Here is a 21,575-nt window from a genome sequence, read left to right on the forward strand (position 1 = left end):
TGTAACTGGAATATATGATAACGATGAATATTTGAAATTCACTTTGTGTAAGGCTTGCATTCTTCGATCTTCGAAACTTCAATAGTTTGAAATCTTTACCTTCTGCATTCAATGATCGGGACTATTCAAGACTTACATTGAATTGCAGAACATTTAATTTCAATAATGGCATTATAAGCTTATGATTCCAGTTAATGATAATTAGTGGCGTTCCTTAACACCTTGATCAGATACATAATTGGAATTATTGACATCTTGGATCAACACGGTAATGCTTATCATTTATCTCACATTAGGTATACACTGAACTGGAGAACAATCATGCAATCGAGGAAACTGTTATTTTTTGGTAATTCCACGCATTTCCCGCTCATACAGGATGTAACTCTTACATTACAGAAACATCATAACCGTATGACAGTTAACTTTACTAATAAATGTTAATTCTTATCGCCCGGTGTCGGGCATGCAAGAAACGCAGCTGGATGTATCCGACGATCCTGCCGCGGTCCTCATGCGATCACGCCGTGATATTCAACTTACCTCTACTGTGGAAGAGTATGTCGTGATATTGGTATGTTTGTACGATGGACATTGCCATTACACGTCTCGTTATTTAAGGAAAAGATGCCACCAATTTATCTGAAACATGATTTGAGCAAAGGACACACTTCCCATATGTATCGTATAAATATGCAATTTAAATGATTACCGAAACATGATTATCTAATTTTTCTTCTTCTTTTGGAATGTTGCATACAGAAAATGTGTGTCTGTTTGTAGGGAAGTGTCAAGTTGATGATTAAGCTTACAGCCATAACAAACATACCTGTCACGCAAATCGTAAAGTGTAGATTTAAAATCAGTGTCGAGGAAAGTATACGTGTATTTTCTGTTCATTCATTTAACGAGACGTGTAATGGCAATGTCCATCGTACAAACACTCTGAAAGTGATAAAGGCATATATTTCAAAGTATCTTGAAATTCATATTCCAAATAACGGACGAGGTTTCACGATATTTAGGAACTTTTGTTTCCTAAACCCACAACTGCTATCTACATGCGAGCGTCTTTGAAATAGCCTTTATACTTCGAAAGGGATGGGTATCATGATGTTGAGTCAAAATTATGATAAGTTGAGGTGATAGCATTATAAAGGCATACGTTAGTGTACATGCTATCAGTGAACACCGTTTAAGAATGCCCTAAACTGAAGCGACGGCCTAAACCTAAACAATGTTCTTGATCAAATTGATACTCTTATATGTTATATCGTTAACTGCTCTACATTATTCTTCACAAAAGTGAAAGGAGAATGGACAGAGCAAGAAAACCATGTTTGCTTTTAAATACTGACATACATGATATGCAGTATATATATATATATTATATATATTACTTTTTAAACCGATGTGTGACTAGATATTCAATATAAAAACCTTGATTTTGATGAAAATATATATCCCAGGTTGCCAGTAAATGACAAATCTTTAACATTTTGAGGTAATGATTATTATTAATAATTTACTTGAAAATAACCGCTTTACACACTTTTGCCATCAATCCTACAATCTGCAGTCGGCATTTAGAATCTCCATGTCGTTTTTTTTAATAATCACTCTTAAATGCCTACAAACAAGGTTTGAAACTTTACACATGTCTTGTGAGTACACCTGAAACCATTGTGATGGCTTTCTGGTAATCGAAGCCGATCTAATTATAGTTAGGTATTGTTATGTTGTTGTGATTGATGTAGCGAACTAAATTACCTGTTAGCCTTATCAGTATTTATTTGTTTAGTAGGCTTTAGTAAATTGGCTAATCATTCGGGAATTGCGAAAAAAAGTTGTTTGTATTAGGTTTATTACATTCCAGGAATAGACATGTACATGGTTCATGGTTTCAGTTACATCACATTTTTTCATTATGCTAATAATGTTTGATTCTCCGTTGCCCTAATCTGATAATCAGGTCATTATGACTTATAACCATATCATTTGTTCAGTGGTTCTGATATGACTGTTCGTAGGTTGTTACCTATTAGAGCATTCCCCTATCAATGTTTCTTCTATTAGTATATTCATGATTGAACATATGTTCTAGAAATATATACAATGGATTTGGTCGCGATGCAGTGTTTTATTTAACATGATTGTTTGCTTTTTTCAAGGTATACTTACAGTTGTTGGTATATATACCAAGGTAATTTGGATGCACTGTATTCTGAATAAACACAGAGACTATAGAACAAGTGATTGTCGGCCTTTTGATGTTTCTGGTTCGTACCTGCTGTAAGGATGGACTCATCACAATATTTTTGTATCCAAGAGTCTTTGTGTTAAACAGTTAAATGTATTGTTATCAATTCAAAAGTGTAAGCTGGATGTTTTATCTGTCCATATAACTGGTATTAAACAGTTTTCTGATGAGTAAATGCTTCGGTCTACATTACTGAGTTACTGAGTGCCTGTAACCAATAGTATGGTGTTTGATATCAACCTTCAATGACCATTTACGTGATAAAACGTAGTCCACTCTTGTAAAATAACCTAAGATAGGTAGTCAAGTCTTATATATATGGAATATATCACATGTTTATACATATTACGGGTTTATTTATTATGGGACCAATGGTTCGTTCTAAAGAATGCAATTCCTGTAAATAGAAAACACAACAAAATAAAACCCGTGGTAGATATAAAGCGTTTAGTGTATCAATATTACACGATATTCACTTGTGTCTGTATTAATTTGACAACGTAATGCGACACCAATTGGTTGACATAAAACAAATCACAGCACAGTATCGGCAGTATGTTCGGCGGTACATAAGCATCGAACAAAGACTTATTCTTGTAGTAATTTGCTTCTTCATGCAAAAGTAACCGACCAGTTTCTTAATTATGCTATGTTATTTAACAATTATAAAATTCAAATTTTGCGCCTGTGATCTGTTATTTTTAGCCAGTGCGCGATGGTAAATACAAGAAATATGCTTACATTAACTAGATTGCCAGTGCGATCTCCGCCTTTTCCAACATTTCCGCTTTACAGCTAGGGAAATTGGGAAGGTCGGAGGGAAATACTTTTCAAATCGCTCTGCGTCAGTGGTCCGTTATATTGATATTTTCATAAGGAAGTATAGATTCTTAACTTGTATCTAATTAAAGGTAAGTTTCATTTGACAATTTCCTTTGCTACTTTTTCTTACACCGCCGACTTCATTGTCGCATTTAAATACACAATATAGTAGTGTATATCCTGAACTTTAACCATGTCAGTAACAGGTGTGTGATATGCAAGTGTTCGCAATTCAATTATGTTTTAGGAGTTCTTAAGTTTCATTGACTATGATAATACTATATTTACTTTATTGTTATACTATTATCTTAAATTGCTTTATGCTTGTACATATTCTAAACATGTAACACTGATTATATGAATTTCTTTTTACCAGAATTTAGATTTCAGCAATTTTTTTTTTTTTTTTTTTTTGCTTTATTAATGACTGATTGCTGATTTAGCCCACGCATTTAAAGATAAGTAGTCGTCAGTTGATGTACATTCAAATCAAAGGTTTAAGAGGAATGCATATGGATTGGTATGATAGGGTTTATGGCCGTCATAATAATTTCATTGCAAAGTAATCTATTTCCTTGCGTGATGAGAAAGTTGAAATAGTTTATGTCCGTTCGTATTCATGGATACAAACAATTGTGATATCGAAAATAGCGGTCGGTTGGCTGAAGTAGACCTGATATATGACCAATATTTTGTAAATATAGAGGGCGTATGGCAAAAAAGAATGAATCTAAATATTATTTTATTTGAAACTTGGGTTATATTTGGTTGCTAGGTTCAATTAATGTAAATGTGTTTCTGCGTATGTAGCAATATTGTAGGGAAATGGTGTGTAAAAATGGTGAAATCAAGCAATGACATTGCGTGATTCATTTTTTTCACTATGAAAATATGGCCGTTTTTTTAATCTCCTTATCCCGGGTTTAGCCCTTTATACAATTGAAACAATTGTTTATCAGCCAACTTTACTTTTCGGTGGACTGAAATTTTCTTGTGTTCCTGAAAGAAGAAAAGTGGATTTTGAAATGCAATGAAATGGCTAAAGAGGTGGAATTTTATGACACTTTCACTGCGTAGATTTTTTGGCTGTATAAACTCATGCCTGATGAGTGAAATATTTAGTCTTAGGTATGTTATTTACAAAAACAAACACTAATTTACAATCAATGTTGCAATAATCATATCGAGACTCAGTGCCATGCATAATTCTTCGTTGATGTATACAACTGCATAGATATTTTTACTTTAATGCATAAAGAAAGATACAAAAATATTCTATCTACACACGTCGACCTCATGATAACACTTCTTTTTTGTTCACTACAAATATAAGAATATGGTGAGCGTTTTCCTCAGGCTGGTTAATACAAAAAGTGGATACAACGGTGAAAATTTTATGACAAGCACAGATCACAAGCTAAATGGTGACGATTCATAGATACATGAATTCATTTTATACAAAGTGCTCTTTTAAAATGTCAAACGTTTAAACTACACTTTTTTTTTTTAAAAATCGTTTAATGTGTTATCTCATTTATTTTACTCAGACCTGAAAAATTCAATGTTAATTTTATTTGCCTAGAAAACCAGACATTCATGTATTTCTTCTGTCACCCGATCATAACTATTTATTGAAATAATTTGTATATTTTCTATGCCAAAACAACTCGTGTTGGTCCAATTTCAAATGCTCTCTATCAATAAAGCTCGGTATATTACATAATTACGTACATAAAAACACAACACTAAAGAAGTTCCTTTCTAGTCTAGAATATGAGTTGTCTCTTCAAACTGACAGATTTAGTAATATATTTAGCGTTGTACTCATCTTCCATCGTCATGATATATCTATATATATGATAGAACAAATAATTATTAAAGCCTTATGACGTTTAAATCCATACAGAATCAGAGACAAATAAAGATCAAACAAGTGTTACAAAATTCTAAAATGCTAAAAGAACAATTCTTGACATGATTGAGTGATTCCTTGTAAAATATAATTGATGTCATATTTTTAATTGTTTGTCTTGTGTGATGGCTAGTGAAATACATTGTAGAAGACATGACCTCAGGATTTGATAAAGATATAGAGCATTCTTAAATATCTAAGGATATTTCTCGAGGTGTTAATCTTGTATGAAGATATAAATGCTAGCTAGAAAATCAGTTTGAAAACATAAATCGATGTTTACTTGTATAACTTACTCAGAATTTGTGGTAGGCATTGTTTTCATATACATACTTAAATAGTGATCATATCAAGGTTTCCCAAAATTTAGACTGTTTAAACATACATTCGGAGGAGTTTACTTGGTTACTACAAACAACACACAATCGTCCTTTATTTATCTTCATTTTGAATGACAACATACAATTCACCTCTCTGTTTTTTGTTGTTTTTTTATTCATTTGAGTTACATTGTAGTAACCAACGCGAATTTCGTTTATCTTTGTTTATACAGATTATGCTTTCATTACATCTTTCTGATAGAAACTTTGTTTCAGAATTTTACAATTTTACTGTATTCGTTATACACAAATTCTGACAAACTTCAAAAATATGTTGAATTATAGAATATGTACCATCAGCAATGACATCATTTAAGAAGCAATATTTTTTTCACAATTCTTACTTAAACCGAAAAGCAACAAGTTGATAACGGACAATTTCCAATGCAGTTCTCTACGCTTTATATGTGCTGTAAATGAATTGCCGAATTGTGTCAAACACGGACGGAAAGATGTAGATTTTTCTTAAGACTGGTGAATCAACACCATAGATTAGAAAACGTAAGTTACACATACATTTTTAAGTTGTAAATGGTATGCATAGTTCCGTGTCAGTTATACATATATTATTTGTGACCAACGTTTGTATAATGTACATTAAACATTTTAAATAATGACTAACTCCCTACATGTCAAAAGGCTGTTGACATAATTTTCCAAATACCATCCGCAGATGTAAATAATTGCGCGCAGAATAGATAACGTTTAAGCATGACCAATGTCCAGGGATACATTTTGCCATCCATAATCAATCATCATCAAATGGTTTACTCGTCAAATGACCCTTCCTTCGTCGGCATTCGACCGTCCCTACCTTTTAAGATAATTATTGATACTGTTATTTTTTAGGAAGAAAATGAATGCTAATTTAATGCGCATATTCCATTTTATGTTTGATTGGAAAAAAAAACACTTTCATTTTGTTAACGAACGCTATTTTCAGGGATGTAATGGGTGGAAAATTCCTTTGTTTCATATGTAACTTCATATTCGACCCTAGTCGTTCCATTTTAAAACTGATTTGTAAAATGAAATGTTTTTATCTGTATTTCTGGTGTACGTTGGATACACTTATTGTCTAGTTATGCATTGTACCTTTTAAGATTGATTAAAACAACTGGCAAACAGCAATAGTTTTTTTTTCTGTAGACGTGATTGTTGGAATATTCTCAAATTCTCTATGTAGTTTGATCCTCTGTGTTACATTGTGACAGTTGTAGACCGATTCAGAACGATTAATGACTGAAAGGCGGACATCTTGAATTTGATACTAAACGATTGTTATCTGTACTTTTTCGAAAACTTCTGAAGAAAATCTATATCTAGTTTCATGCAAGCATTTACCTTGGTCCATAGTCATGCCATTTTGTTACTGGACATAAATGTGTGACAGAAGACCATCTTGGATTTGACAGTTAAACATGTCCGAAGAGGAATTTTCGAAAACCAGCAGAGGAGAAAAGAGGAGAGAAAAAGAAAAAAAGTCTTTAAAACATACTTTATATATGGATTATTTACGGAATAGTGTGAATGTGAATGATTATAAGTTATAGATGAAATATAATCAGACAAAATTATAGAAGTTGACATGTATGAGTTATCTTAACATTCTTTTATAAAGGCAAACGATGATAAGGCCATTTCGTTATATTACTTCAAGTAGGAATATGTCATGTTTTCGAAATTTTAACGGCAGACAACTCGGATATTGTACCTTCTGGAACAAAAATGATTTCCATGTACATGTACACTGTATATAAACATGCTTTTATAAAACTACAAAATACCGCCATTTTCAAATTATCTCAATCAAAACTCAGTAATGATGAAAAGGTGACGAAAATTGTGTAAAATGGAAACAGATATGCAGAATTCGTTTGCGATGGAGGGGAAGGCGTGATACTTATTATACGAATTATCTGTCACTGAATGTTGATAATATAGAATAAGATGAGTATAGAATCAATTGAACTTTTCAGTGATATAAAAATTTTAAAAGATGGATATCGTTTATAATACAATATTTTCTTCATATTGACAACAGATATACTACCAAGATTTGGGGTATATACAATCACAATCCATTATGAAACTGCTTTTGAAGAAAGGACTAAAACCCGAGGTGAGTACGCCAATCTACTTTCATTAATGTCTACGAATCTGTTTATGAAAATATCGCTGATTATGCTTCAGGAAAATGTAATGTTGTCCGGTATCATTACAGAATACATGCCTTAAGGGTATCGTGACTTACTGTTCTCTTGAAAACCCGTAATATACATTTCTAGGAACATCACAAATACGCCCATTGCACACTTACTTACCTTTCAGGGTTATTCGACCATTGTACACTTACTCATATGTCATGGTTCTACGTCAATTGTATACTTACTCACCTTCCATGGTTATACGACCATTATACACTGAATCACCTTTCATGGCTATCCGTCCATTGTACACTTACTAACCTTTCATGGATAAACATCCATTATACACTTAATCCCCTTTTGTAGACTATAGGACCATTGTACACTTACTCACCTTTCATGGTTATATGACCATTAAACTCTTATTAACCATTCATGGTTGTACGTCCATTGTACTCTCACTAACCGTTCATGATTATACGGCCCCTGTACATTTACTTTTGAAACGTAAAGTTACATTTATTTAATGTAGAATTAAACGTTTATGTTGATGTTTTTAAATCTTATACTTGTGGTATAATTCCAGTCTAGTAGAGGTTGTGGAGTTTTCTCCCCTCACCTAATATTTGTATTCATACACACTGGCAATGTTAATATGGTCAAATTCATGGGTAAATGAAACAGATCACATATAGTAGTTTCATTGAGTCTGATTTGTTTTATAGAAATTGAAATATAGTGGTAACAAACCTGTGGGAGATAATCAATCAGTTGCTGATGATTAAGTCAATAATACAAATGAAATTATGCCATATATTAGTTTTATTGAAGTCGACTTTGAAAATACATCAATGCCTCCAAGACACGCACAGGATATACCTAAGTTACTTGCGGGGTGAAAATGACCCCTACCTAAATATGGTGTCTTTATCATGAATTTTTGATAATTTCTTTTAGAATGTACATTTTACTCTAAACAAAACAAAATCACTATTTTTTCCTGCATGGATATTTTGTTCCTTCTCAAACACTTGGAATGTTTTGTCCAACTAACCAGACTTAATAATTTTCATTTTTTTTTTTTTTTTTTTTTCCTTTGTCATCTGGGAATATTATGTGATGATGTTATTTCTACATTTCTTCTGCTGATCTCTAGGCAGGAATCCACCAGTTACCAGAATCCTACAGGTAGACGTCAACGGTATGAGTCTGACAATGTGACTCTTTCGTTCTCTCATTTTGTATGCCTGGAAGTATGTAGTCATTCAGTGAATGATTGTTTGTAACTGCTTACTTATTACACCCTCGCAATCGTTTGAGTGTAACAAATACCTTCATTATGTAATACTCTGCACATCTATTACAAGTAAAAACCACTCAACCATGAGCATGGTCCGCTTTTTACAACGTAATGATTTTTATTCATAAAAAAACTTACCTTGCATTTCCGTTGTAAATCTGTAGTGTAACCGTAGCATTAGAGTATCATTACCGTAGCACCTACCATAAAATTATGAATTAGTTTTTATTTTCGCAATTGTGATCGATTTACCTGTTATTTCGATTTTATAGTGAAAGTAACACTTGGTGAAGATAAGCATGTTGATTGAAGGACAAAAATAACGATTGACGGATGCTTCCCTATGTAAAATATACATATAATACAACATTGACAAGTTTGTCTTTTACCAATTCTTGAAGTGATCATGTTTTGATTGAATGAGCTTGTGGTACTGATAAGAAGCGCAGTTCTTTCTAAGATATCCTGTTGCACAGGCATATTAATGCAAAATCCATAAGTTTCAAAACAATTACTTTATTTGGTTCGGGTCGCTTCAAATTGCGTATCCAATATACTCGACGAACACAAAACATCCTTCATAATAATCTTTAAATGTTTTTACAACGTGTATCATTTTATGATTTACTTTTATTTTTGAGTCGCAATTTCTATCAAAAGTAGAAAAATATCAATTACAATCGTTCTTTCGGTACTTGACATTCACTGAGAAATTGTCCCTGGGGAATTGGAACAAAGCTAAACCAGGATTCAATAAATCTTACAATGTCCGTTCTATGACAACACCAGAAAAAATGTGATGAGAAGTTGTAATAACTAGAATAATAATAAAAAAGCAAAAAGTGAACATGGATTGATTTTTAATCGATCGACCAATAAGAAATAATTTTCTCGGAAATGCGAATTGAAAGTCTGCTCTTAACAAAAACTGGTTAAATAATTACACTATTAGGAAAATTCTAATCATAAAAAAATACCTTCGTAATTCAATAGCTTGTTTGCGGACAAGACTCATGTTAACAAAAATCCATATGACCTTATTTTCCCCATCTCGTTTTATCGCCTGCCATAGATACTGCTTATATATCTTATAATGATATATTATATTCATATAAAACTTGACTTTTTAGTTTCTTCACGAAAATTTTTAAATGTAGTTACATGTATTATTGATGCCATCCATTTTGTAGAAAATCCTAATCTAATGAGGCAAGAAATCAGGTTTTGTATCACCTATATGTATATCAGAGTAATAACATTTTTTCATCAGTTAAGGGTCGATAAGACAACCAGGGAATTCACATGCTGTATCATTGGTTGATTAGGTTTATCTTAGGCTGTAAATTGCATCATTGCATGCTGTTTGTCATGAAGAATTGCGTCTTGAAATCACTAGTATTGAGTAAGGAAATCATTATGTGACAATGTATTACAAATATCCTAATTATATTTCAAAAATAAGAGCTAATAAATACATATGCGACTTTAAAATAGCATGTTTGGACTTTCCCCTTTATGTATGTCACTTAATAAATCATACTGTCATGCGTATTGTACCATCACCAGGGCAACCATGAATTATTTATAAACAATGCAGGTTTCATGTCATATACTATAGATTGAAGTATCCTAATTCAAACATTAATGTTATGTGGCGTTTTTATTTCGTACTTCTTTTTTATTATATTTTTTAACAACATTGATTCCTATGGAATGTCATGGTATTATGCATTTTGATACTTTACAGATGTTGCCAAAAAGACATAGAACATCACTACTTGCTGAAGTGGCTACGGAAGGTAATATTGAACCACAAGGACGCTTTAACTCGATTTTATATACTGATATTCTGCAATCTAAAACAAGTCACCAAGTTAAATGTAGACTGTTGCTGATCAAATTGAAGTTAAGTTTATAAAGAAAATCGTATAACTGGAAACATAATAGATATATGGCGTTAAAAGCTACACATGGAATATCATGTTACTACAGAATATATCTTAATTTCCATCACTGCTCTTTTCAACAAGTTTCAGTGTCCTGAAACAAACAATACCAACTTAAATTGATGTGTGTTTAGGTCATTTGGTGCGAAGGATTATTTAGCTCGCATCATGACTTTGTCTGCCTTTCGACCATTTTTTAAAATAAACTTCTGCTTCTAAACATCCAAGTTAGATATCCAAGAATATGCAAAATCGGAACTATTGGATAGTTGCTATTTGAAAACGCTGTAGTAAGATACGTTATGTAGAATGCTAATCAGTGTGATGGATATGTCACCACGTTTAGGAAGACAATCCACTAATAGAGATATGACGTTTCCTCAGATGTAAACAATAATTGCACCAGGAAATTTGAAAGGATGAAATAGTTGCTTACCGGTATTCGTTGTATAGAATTTAGCTTATGATTTCGTGGTGATGGCAGTACATGTATGTTGTTTTAATCAATATAGAAAAAACAATCATTTCAGAAAAAAGGGAGCAAGAACAATTTATAAAGGGACTGGAGGAACAAATGGAACGCCCATGCAATATAACACTGACAGTTGTTGGTCACCAAGGAGTCGGAAAGTCATGCTTGGTGAAACAACTTCAACGGGAAAGTATCCCAGCGGGCAGACCGGGCTCAACGGATACTGCTGAGTTTTATGCACACTACATGGGCTTCAACCCGAATACTGGATACAGGCAGAAATTGGACCAAAACGGTGAGATTGAATGTGGACGCCGGAGATTAAACAGGATCATTCATAGATATCAAAGGGGATTGGAAGATGGTGAAGCGCGAGGGATAGAAAGTAAACAAGACCGACATGATAATAAACAAACCACTGACCCTTCATCTACGGCCACGCCTGAGCCATCAGCTGCGTCGGCGTCTGTGCCTTCACCAGCGAAAATGTCAGGTAAATCACCATGTAACTCTCATTGCGAATGAAAAAGTTGTATTTTGAAACATATTGATAAATGTCTTGAATTTTTTTTTTTAATTAATGGGACAAGAACAAAATCCTGCATAAAGGTACGTGGAGTTATTTATGAAATAATGTAATATGACATAGATAATAATAATAGATTTTATTATTTAACTTCTTTTTTTTCCGTTTTGAAAGTCCTGTTGAAATTCTACGTGTTTTTACAGGCATGACACATAATGAAATGTCGAACAAGCAGGAAAATTGAATATGAAATATGCATAAACTTGTATATAACTGACGGCCTATCCAAATCGCCCTGCGTAATGAAACAAATAGATCAAGATCAATGCACAGTGGCTACAATCATTCACAAATGAAAATATTATTTTATAAATACTTATTCAGTTACAAGCAGTTGCAAGTGGTTGCAGTGATGTAATGATATACATTAACACTATACAGGTTGGGACGTTTTTACTTCGACTTTGTTACAGTTTGAACTCATGGTGTAAAGTTAATGAGCCTTACTTTCCTTTGATATTAAGATTACACAATAACGGAAGAATAACATTGTTACCACTTACTTTGGAAAAATACGATTTGCAAAATTAAACGTGTATTTATGTGACGTAGTATAAGAACAAAGTATCAAACAGCTGAAACTGGTCCGTAATATCTCTACCAAACCACTTCACTTTCAAAAACATTAGTTCGTATTTTTTTCATAGTGAGTCGTAACGTAGCAATTGCATGAACTATATCAAACAATCGAGCTTTTTACTCACACTATAGTAAATAACATATTCCAGTACACACATGAAACCCTTCTAAAATGACTTATAGTAATTTATATAGGAGTGAGTTATGTTTGATAAAATAATTGATGTTAAAAACCAGTATGTAATTTATAATACAGTCTATGATATCGCAGCGGCGTGTTTGCTTGATACAAAATGTTTTGATAATGTTAAAAAAGTGTATGGACACGATCATTTAAAGTTATCAACTTTCCTTCAAGTTTGATTAATATTGATCATAAAGCATTTTCCAAAAAATCAGACCAAAGCTATTTTAAACCACCTATATCTCCTTATTATTTACTTTAATTTTGTAAACGTTAAGAAGAAGACTATCCTTAGTTACTGACTGTGTTCATGAGCGTGTTATTATCTATATATTTGTGTAAGCATTAAAAAAAAGAATACATATAATTGTCAATACACATAGTACATGTCGACACCTGCCAACAATATTCATGATACTAACGAATAGGTAAGGGATTTTAAATTAAACCTGTTGCATTTATCAATAGAGTTATATCCCCTGATTAACCGACAACTGGTACCTTAAGTCATTAAGTGACTATACATCTACTCGGAATGTATTCAATCTGAGATAATGGATTCTTGAATACTGTTAAAAAAAAAAACAAAAAAACATAATTCTTGGACTGATGTCAGGTCAGTTAAATTTGAATGAAAATCATAACGTTTCAATGTATCCACTGAACCATCCAGTGGTTTATGTGTGTCAGTAGATGACAACGAAACTTATTTCGCGAAGCGCCAATTGCCGGAATAAGCAGATTGTTACTTATATGTATAAGACGCCTTCGAACCAAATACGATCAACTCAGTTTCTATGTGTACTTTATGAAATATTGATAAGAAAACAAAATATATGTGTCTCATCGGATGCTTATATATTTCTACATGCTACTGACTTGAAAATGCTGTGTTAATGCAGTGTTATCATAACGCCGATTAATCAGTACCATATATTTAGCTCCGTATCTATCTTGTAGAGTTTCAAACTCGGAATCCCAGTCTTTCTCTGGAACAGAAAGCGGTTATAGAGGAGGTAATGCGCCCAGAGGAAAAGGAAACAGGGGAAGTGAAGGGATTCGTCACCATATATGATTTCGGCGGTGAGAAGGTGTTCTACAACACCCACCATTGCTTTCTGTCAAGCAACATGGTTTTTATTTTGGTGTTTGACGTAGCCATGTGTTTGGACCCACACAAATCAAAAGAGGGTTACGGTAATTTCATATTACAAATATTTATTCTTTCCATTAAAAAATGCTTTCATCTTGTACACATTTCAATTACTTCAATATCATTTGAATATATACCGTTATAAAGGTGTGTCTACGGATTGGAAGGAATTTGCTTACCCCCACGAGTGTACACACTTACTTCAAATAGAAACCAATGGCAAGTCTGCTAATTCTACATCAGCTGTCCACGTCGATTATTTTTCTTTCTGCTAGGAAACTGTGATAGCCATCAGCCATTATGTATGATAAATGCTATGATTCCGGTTACCTGAACGTGGATTTACAATATATTGTAGACAACAACAGAACTTCCATTCTAAATGATTCTTACATTTCCCAGTTGATGCGGTAGTAAATGGTAGATTTTCAATATCAATATTTTCACCATTACTAGATAAACACGCAACACGGTGCTGTGAGAAATTACGCGGAAGATTTAATGTCATCATAATACTGATACTTTTTTCAACCGGAATAAAAATAAAAAATAAATAAGAAAAAAAAAAAATAAATAAAACTTCCTCGTGTGTATTTTAAAGATTGAATATCCATCCATCAAGAACGACATCGTTTTTCAGTTTTTGATAAAACTAAAATGTATTAACTTTCATTATTGTTACAAACAACTATTTCTTTATATTGTTCAACCAATTCATAATCGTGAATGTTGTGTTTTTTATTAACAGAAATAACCGAGTTTTGGCTGATGTCGATTGCTACGTATGCTGTTGACAAGGATTCGCGAGGAAACGGAACCCCACCCATCATCCTCGTGGGATCACACATGGACCGTGTTTCTGATGACGTAATGATTTTATATCGATCAGCTATCTTCTGATATGATATCACGAGTGTCACTGTATCAAAAAGGAGGATATGATAATTAAAAGACTAAAATAATTCAAATTCAAATTTAATTGGATCCTGAATATTTAGTTTTTTTTCCAGATATAAAAATATCTCATTTCATATAATAAAAACTCAAGTAAATGTACTAAATACCTTTTGCTATATACTATTATTTGTCTGCCAAACACACCTTTGGGTAGCCCACATATACAAAATCTATAACAACTTCATATTCAGTTACCCCTTGCCAACCTGATGACTTCCTCTTCATGTCATCCCTTGGCAGAAGTACGTATGTATAAAAATGTATTATTGGCTTATTTCCATGGAAATATGTTACACAAGTATGTCAGTTACCTGTGTACACCTAAGTAAAAAGGGAGTCGTGATGGTTTCCTTATTGAACCAAGATGTTAAATATGCAGAACAAATGGAATATCATGATTAATTCATATTTTCAGACAAAATCTACGAAATAATCTAGGGAAAAATATTTCAGTTTCCGATATAATTTAGCTTCTCGTATATTTCTTAGTACTGTAAATCAAATCAAATCAAATGTGGTACTGACGGTATTTTTTTATTTTTATTTTAAATGCCGAACTATCATAAGGAATGTACAATATCGCCATTTTGTCATGATGATAGATATATTTATCATCAACTGCAAGAAACAAAAACAAAAATCCTAACAAATAATCACGCAAAGCAGACATGGTCACATTTAGCATGAGTTTGACTTATGCTTATCATAGTAAGACATTGATAATCGAATTCTTTACACATAATATGTCGGTAATAGACGGGCCAATTTTAAGCGGTTTTCAACTCTTTTGATTTTCGGTCAAAGAATAGCAAATATCATTAGTTTCTTTTTTCTGCGTTACCTGTCTGGAAATAGTTTGGTGTTGCAATATGAATATTTGCTTTGTATGTAGGTTTTTTTTTTAATTTAACCATACTTAAAAACTAACGTATCATTTTATCATAGAAAGAAGAACAGAACAAAGCGTTTCTCACGGTGATAAACAAATTGAGAGGGAAGCCCGAAATCCGTCATATTATGGAAAAACATGTACAGGAAATGTTTCATATTGCAAACCTGAACGACGATTCTCAGAATAAAGAGATCTACGATCTGATTTGGAAAACGCTGATGAAAGTGGCACCACTGCAATCTCGTTGGGAATTACCGGTGCCGGCAAGATGGCTGGCACTCGAACATGCTTTGGTAAGGTGTAAGAAGGCAGGAAGTATAGTCCTGACATATGAGGAGTTGATGGATGTAAACAAGAACCTTGCAGTGCCAATACCAACACACGCTATCATGGACTTTTTGAAGTAGGTAGTCCATTTCAAAACTGTACAGGTTATTAATCGAAGGCGGCATTCATGGATTTCTATTAATTTCGGGAAAACCAGACGTTCTTCAATGTGATAATCCGACAGAGATCACATTATTTTCGTAGAGAACTGATTCGTTCACACGTTTTATAACGCGATTTGATTTTTCCCTGTCTTACTTTACATCCTTCTTTAATACGTGCAAGTATTTTTTTCTGGAAAAGCGACCCAATGGGAAAAGCAAATATCATTATGATAGCTCACGTTTAATCAGAGGCTGGTCAAAATTATGACCACTTCTCATTCTTCAGCAATTATCATACAGTTTAATTTGACTGCATAGTTTAGATAATAGTTAAACCAAATAATGCAAGGATACCAATGAGTATTTATATATTTTTTTTTTTTTGGGGGGGGGGGGGTAGATATTGTTCCCTCGCGTGCAATTCTGTTACACACATTGCATTCGTTATAATATATTTATGCAAAATAAATGGCTAGTTGCTTCAGTTATAATTAGTAAGGATAATCAGAATGCGGCAAGTCATTTCTACAAATCATTGGGTATATATCTGTAGACAATGTTGTTACTGCGAAGTAATCCTGTCATATTTATAGGCGATTCGAGTAAGCCGTGCTGTCTGTGCAATTTGACATTATTCTTGATTAGGTCCGATAAGGTTCGCATTAAATGTTCCTTCGCATGGGAATACAGTTCAAAAGCTGAACAAATACAAGAGCAGATTTACAATTAACCCTCGATGAACTTTTTCAATACAGTTTGCATTTTTTACGTATAACTTAAAAGTAAGGATGTATCTTTAAGTAATTCAGAGATAAAATCGAACAAATCAGTGCACGTTCTAAAATGCAAGTGCTTCCGTGACTTCTGGATATAGCAAATACATTATGGGTATATTCCTTAATTCTTCAATTTCAGTTAACGGAAACTTAAATTGCTTTAAAGGAACAGTAAATAAAAACGATATAAACTTTTATTGAGTAATACCAAAAGAATTTAGTTAATTTTAGACTGTGAAAGTGGTCCTGTGACTTCAGGTTCCGTAAAACCGTATGGATTTTAGAATGCAATCTGATTTAACTTGACATCAGATCCTAATTCTGAATAGTCAATCTAGAATACTATATATGCTTATTTATTACCATCTTTGATATATCTGTAATTAATATATACATTTATAAATTCAGCTTTCAAAGATAAACGTTTTTCCAGATATCTGAAACTTGACGGATGTTTCCTCTGCTTTGATCTCCATACCAAGAGACCATTCATTGTTCTCCAACCACAGTGGATAATCGACGCATTCAAAGCCATTATCACGGCCCCGACATTCGCAGCGAATCTACCGATCAGTATGAGACTTCAATGGGAGGACTATGAAAAATCTGGTCTTCTTAAATTGAGCTTCATCAAACAACTTTGGGCAGAGAAATTTCATGAAAACGAAGACAAACTCTACATCGCAATGGAAACTATTTGTCTTCTTGCCAAACCATTAACAGATGTCCCGAATGATGATGTTGACTACTTCATTGTACCTAGCATGCTCCAACCAGCCACTCCCGAGAAAATCATACCGGTTCTCGAAGAACCCAACACTGTCAGCACCGTCACTCTTTGTCTAAAATTTGACAATCAATTCATCCCTCCGGCAGTGTGGGATAAATTCCTTGCGGCTTGCATACACAGGTTTCAGCGACTGAATGAACCCGGTCACGCTGACTTAAACGTTTTACAGCGTGGGTTTGCCTGTTTGTCCATGAATTTCATGTGGAACATGGTCATCCACTGTCACAGAAACGCTATGAAAATCAAACTATTCAAGAGGGCTACAACTAATGTACAGCCAGCAGGAGCTGGTGTCATTATTGTAGGCATTCTAGAATATCTTCTCCAACAAGTCCTTGAATCCAGCCACCAAGATCACCTAAGATACCAATTTTACCTCCATGATAACCATCTTTTCACGCCTGATGACAAAATGGCCAGAGTAGAGGATCTTAGACTGACGACTCAGTTACCATGTTACGGTTCAAAAGGACATGGATTTATAGAAAGAGAGGATATCCTTGACTGGTTTAAACACTCAACTCTAGAGGTACGTGATTATTGTACAATTTGCAGTTCAATGTAATGACCCGTTCATTTATTACTTTTAATGTTTTACTTTAGTGTTTTGATGTATTTGACAAACCGTTCGTTCAAAACAATTACGATCAAATGACAAAAAGAAAATGCAAGAACAGTCCGGAGGGTCATTTTGTCTTCCGCAAGACAAGATGCCAAAAACACATGATCATACCTATGATATATGCCTCAATGTAAGTGCATTGCTTGCAGTAAATTATACATACATCGTATTTATTTATCTTTTTTAGCCGGAAAAACAGATTCCAAGTGGCAGTTGTGGTAAGTGTATATTCTTACACATGTTGCTACATTTTTAGCTTAAAATTAAAACTCTAATGTATTTTTCAACTCATTGTCTTAGATTTTAGCAATTTCATATTTCAAAAAGAGCAAGCAGTTTGCTTGATACAATATTTTCTGCGATGAAATGCTGTATTCCGAATGCTTTTTCCCTAATTTCCAAAGTTTACGAAAATGTTTTTTCAGTAAAGATAAATGACTTAGATGATAGGAAGCCGACCATCAAAGAAATTGGTAGAGTCTCTAAATACATTGGAAAATCCTACCAAACGTTCTTTGTCGGGCTTGGCTGTCCTATTGAGCTATTGGAGCAGGAGATGGAAGAGCATCGCCACCTCACGTTTAGATCTTGTCTGACGAAGATCTTCCTTCAACTACGCAACATGAAGGTAGACATTAGTTTCGGAAATTTAGCCGAGGCTATGTCAAAAAATGGAATGAATCCTTCACAGCTTCAACATGTCCTTGACGATAACAGAAATAAAGAGTTTAAAGGTATCAAAGATACGTCAACTATTATGTTGGGTTATTCCCATTATCCCGGTGTCAATATTGTTTATCCTTTTCGTTTCACTCAGAATATTTTGTAATAAAATAAATAATCTTTAAGTCCTCAAACGTTGATGTAAGTACATGTAATAAATCCCCAAGTGTTTATATAATTGCATGTAATTCATCATCAATGTTTTATATAATTACATGTAATATCTGCCTAAGTGAGGTATAATTGCATATGTGATATGTTGGCTTAACCATGTTGACCTTACAGGTTTTTTCCTTCCTGTAGCATGATGAATTTGCATATAACTACCTTTGGAAGCATTTTAAAATAAAATGTAACGGGAAGAAAACAAGACCAGGTTGCCGGAAAGGCTTAGAATCTTGCTCGATCGTCTTATGTCAATTTTGAAGTAAATTTGCGTTCCCATATTAGACCCAAGCTGTTAATAACAAACCAAACTAACTACTAAAGGGCATCAAACACGCCTATCTCCATAATGCAAAAGTAGACAGATTTTTCCTCATGCGATCAGTGTGAAGACCATACAATTTTTCCTTGACGGTAATAATACACTTGAATATCTTTTATCTAATTTCATTTTATTTTCAGATGAAACTTTGTCGAGGAGCTCCCTGCAAAAATCTCTGACAGGCACTGATGTTGATCTCATTGAAAATCATTCGAATTTCAAACCGTACTTTAACTTTTTTCTTGAAATGGGATTTTCTCCGAAGTCTATCGACGAGTTCGATTACCATTACAGAAACAAGAAACATCGTGAGAAGATCAAAGCCATGCTGATGGCTTTGATCGATGAAATCCAGCCCCGCCCGAATTGGAACACACTCCTTTTGGCGATGGAAGAATGCAATATGGACACAGAATCTCTGCTCGAAGCCTTGAAGTCAAAATAGGGTTGTTTCGGCTTCTCATCGAATGACAAATGTCTTTTCAATAGACTCAAATTAGTTTCGGTTGGACGTGGATGCTATTTAGCTTGTTTATTTTTCTCTTTCGACTAACCATCTCAAGATGACACTAAATACCTAGATATTTTATGACTGTACCTAGACAACCTACATTACTCCTGGATTCCATCTCCCTTTCACGGGTTTGAAAGTCTGCCCATTTGTCATGAATCCATTAGTAGGTGTTATATTCCAGGACAGTGCTTTTGCAGATCGAATGCGTTTTCAGTCTAATAATATAAAGAGGATGTTTACTGTTTCATAACAGTCATAAGGGTATTTGACAGGGCATGACAGGGATATTTACTGCATTATTTAGTGTTATTTATGATTATCTGTAACTAGTATGTCTAAAATCTTATAATATTGATGTATATAAGGATATTCTCCTAGGATGTTTACAGTGTCAAAACACTGATATATATAAGGATATTAACCTAGGATGTTAACAGTGTTAAAACACTTCTGTATATAAGGATATTCACCTAGGATATTTACAGTGTTAAAACGTTTATGTATATATGGATATTAACCTCGGATGTTTACAGTGTTAAAACACGTATGTATATAAGGATATTAACCTAGGATGTTTACAGTGTTAATACACTAATGTATATATGGGTATTTACTAGGATGTTAATAGTGTTATAACACTGATGTATATAAGGATATCTAACTAAGATTAACACAAAACATGTTTCAATTGATCTTAATGGCGTATAGGGGTCGGCATGGATAACTGTGCCAGTCGCGAAAAATCAACGTTGACAGGATTTCGGATGTAAGATGGGATAAATAAGATATCATTCATACTGGTAACGAATGACAGTCGGGAACAATCAACATTTAAGTAATGGATTACTAATCACATTCTGATTAATCAATATTAACAGGGTAACTACCTTAACTCGATTACTGGTGACAGTCCGGCTAAAACCACCTTAACTGGATTACTGATGAAAGTCAGAATAAAACCACCTTAACTCAATTACTGATGACTGGATATAACCGCCTTAACTCGATTACTGATGACAGAAAGGATAAAACCACCTTAACTGGATTACTGATGACAGTCAGGATAAAATGACTTTAACTCGATTACTGATGACAGTCAGGATATAACCGCTGGATTACTGATAACAGTCGGGCTAAAACTACCTTAACTCGATTACTGATGACAGTCAGGCTAAAACCACCTTAACTGGATTACTGATGACAGTCAGGCTAAAACTACCTTAACTCGATTACTGATGACAGTCAGGATAAAACCACCTTAACTGGATTACTGATGAAAGTCGGGCTAAAATGGCCTTAACTGGATTACCGATGATAGTGAGGCTAAAACTACGTTAACTGGATTACCGATGATAGTGAGGCTAAAACTACGTTAACTGGATTACCGATGATAGTGAGGCTAAAACTACCTTAACTGGATTACCGATGATAGTGAGGCTAAAACATCCTGAACTGGATTACTGATGACACTCAGGCTAAAATCACCTTAACTGGATTACTGGTGACAGTGAGAATAAATCAGCTTTTCTTATTGGGATTACCGAGGACATGAAGTTCAAATTAAGAAGATTTATAGAGTACAATTATGATGAATTAGTTTAAATTTAAATTAATTACTGATGACCGCCAAGATGCTTGGAAT

The 21,575-nt window shown here is 33.6% G+C and overlaps 1 protein-coding gene across 1 annotated transcript; it reads left to right on the forward strand.

The window, feature by feature from the left end:
• Positions 1–466: 466 nt before the first annotated feature.
• On the forward strand, positions 467–19,864 carry LOC132563880 (uncharacterized). Its single transcript, XM_060228641.1, has 10 exons — positions 467–574; positions 10,569–10,620; positions 11,298–11,732; positions 13,549–13,785; positions 14,490–14,608; positions 15,644–15,993; positions 17,231–18,116; positions 18,397–18,427; positions 18,635–18,943; positions 19,560–19,864. Exons 1-10 carry the CDS (start codon positions 467–469, stop codon positions 19,862–19,864), a joined length of 2,832 nt encoding a protein of 943 aa, XP_060084624.1.
• Positions 19,865–21,575: the final 1,711 nt, after the last annotated feature.

This window comes from Ylistrum balloti, unplaced genomic scaffold, assembly GCF_031769215.1.
Source record: "Ylistrum balloti isolate Yb309-2 unplaced genomic scaffold, AGI_CSIRO_Ybal_v1 Utg371892, whole genome shotgun sequence".
NCBI lineage: Eukaryota > Metazoa > Mollusca > Bivalvia > Pectinida > Pectinidae > Ylistrum > Ylistrum balloti.

Excerpts from the sequence above, each read along its gene's own strand:
- LOC132563880 (XM_060228641.1), top strand. The coding sequence starts at position 467 with ATGCAAGAAACGCAGCTGGATGTATCCGACGATCCTGCCGCGGTCCTC. Across the intron at positions 11,733-13,548 it reads TTCACCAGCGAAAATGTCAG|AGTTTCAAACTCGGAATCCC; the intron begins GTAAATCACCAT and ends TCTATCTTGTAG. Across the intron at positions 18,428-18,634 it reads GATTCCAAGTGGCAGTTGTG|TAAAGATAAATGACTTAGAT; the intron begins GTAAGTGTATAT and ends ATGTTTTTTCAG.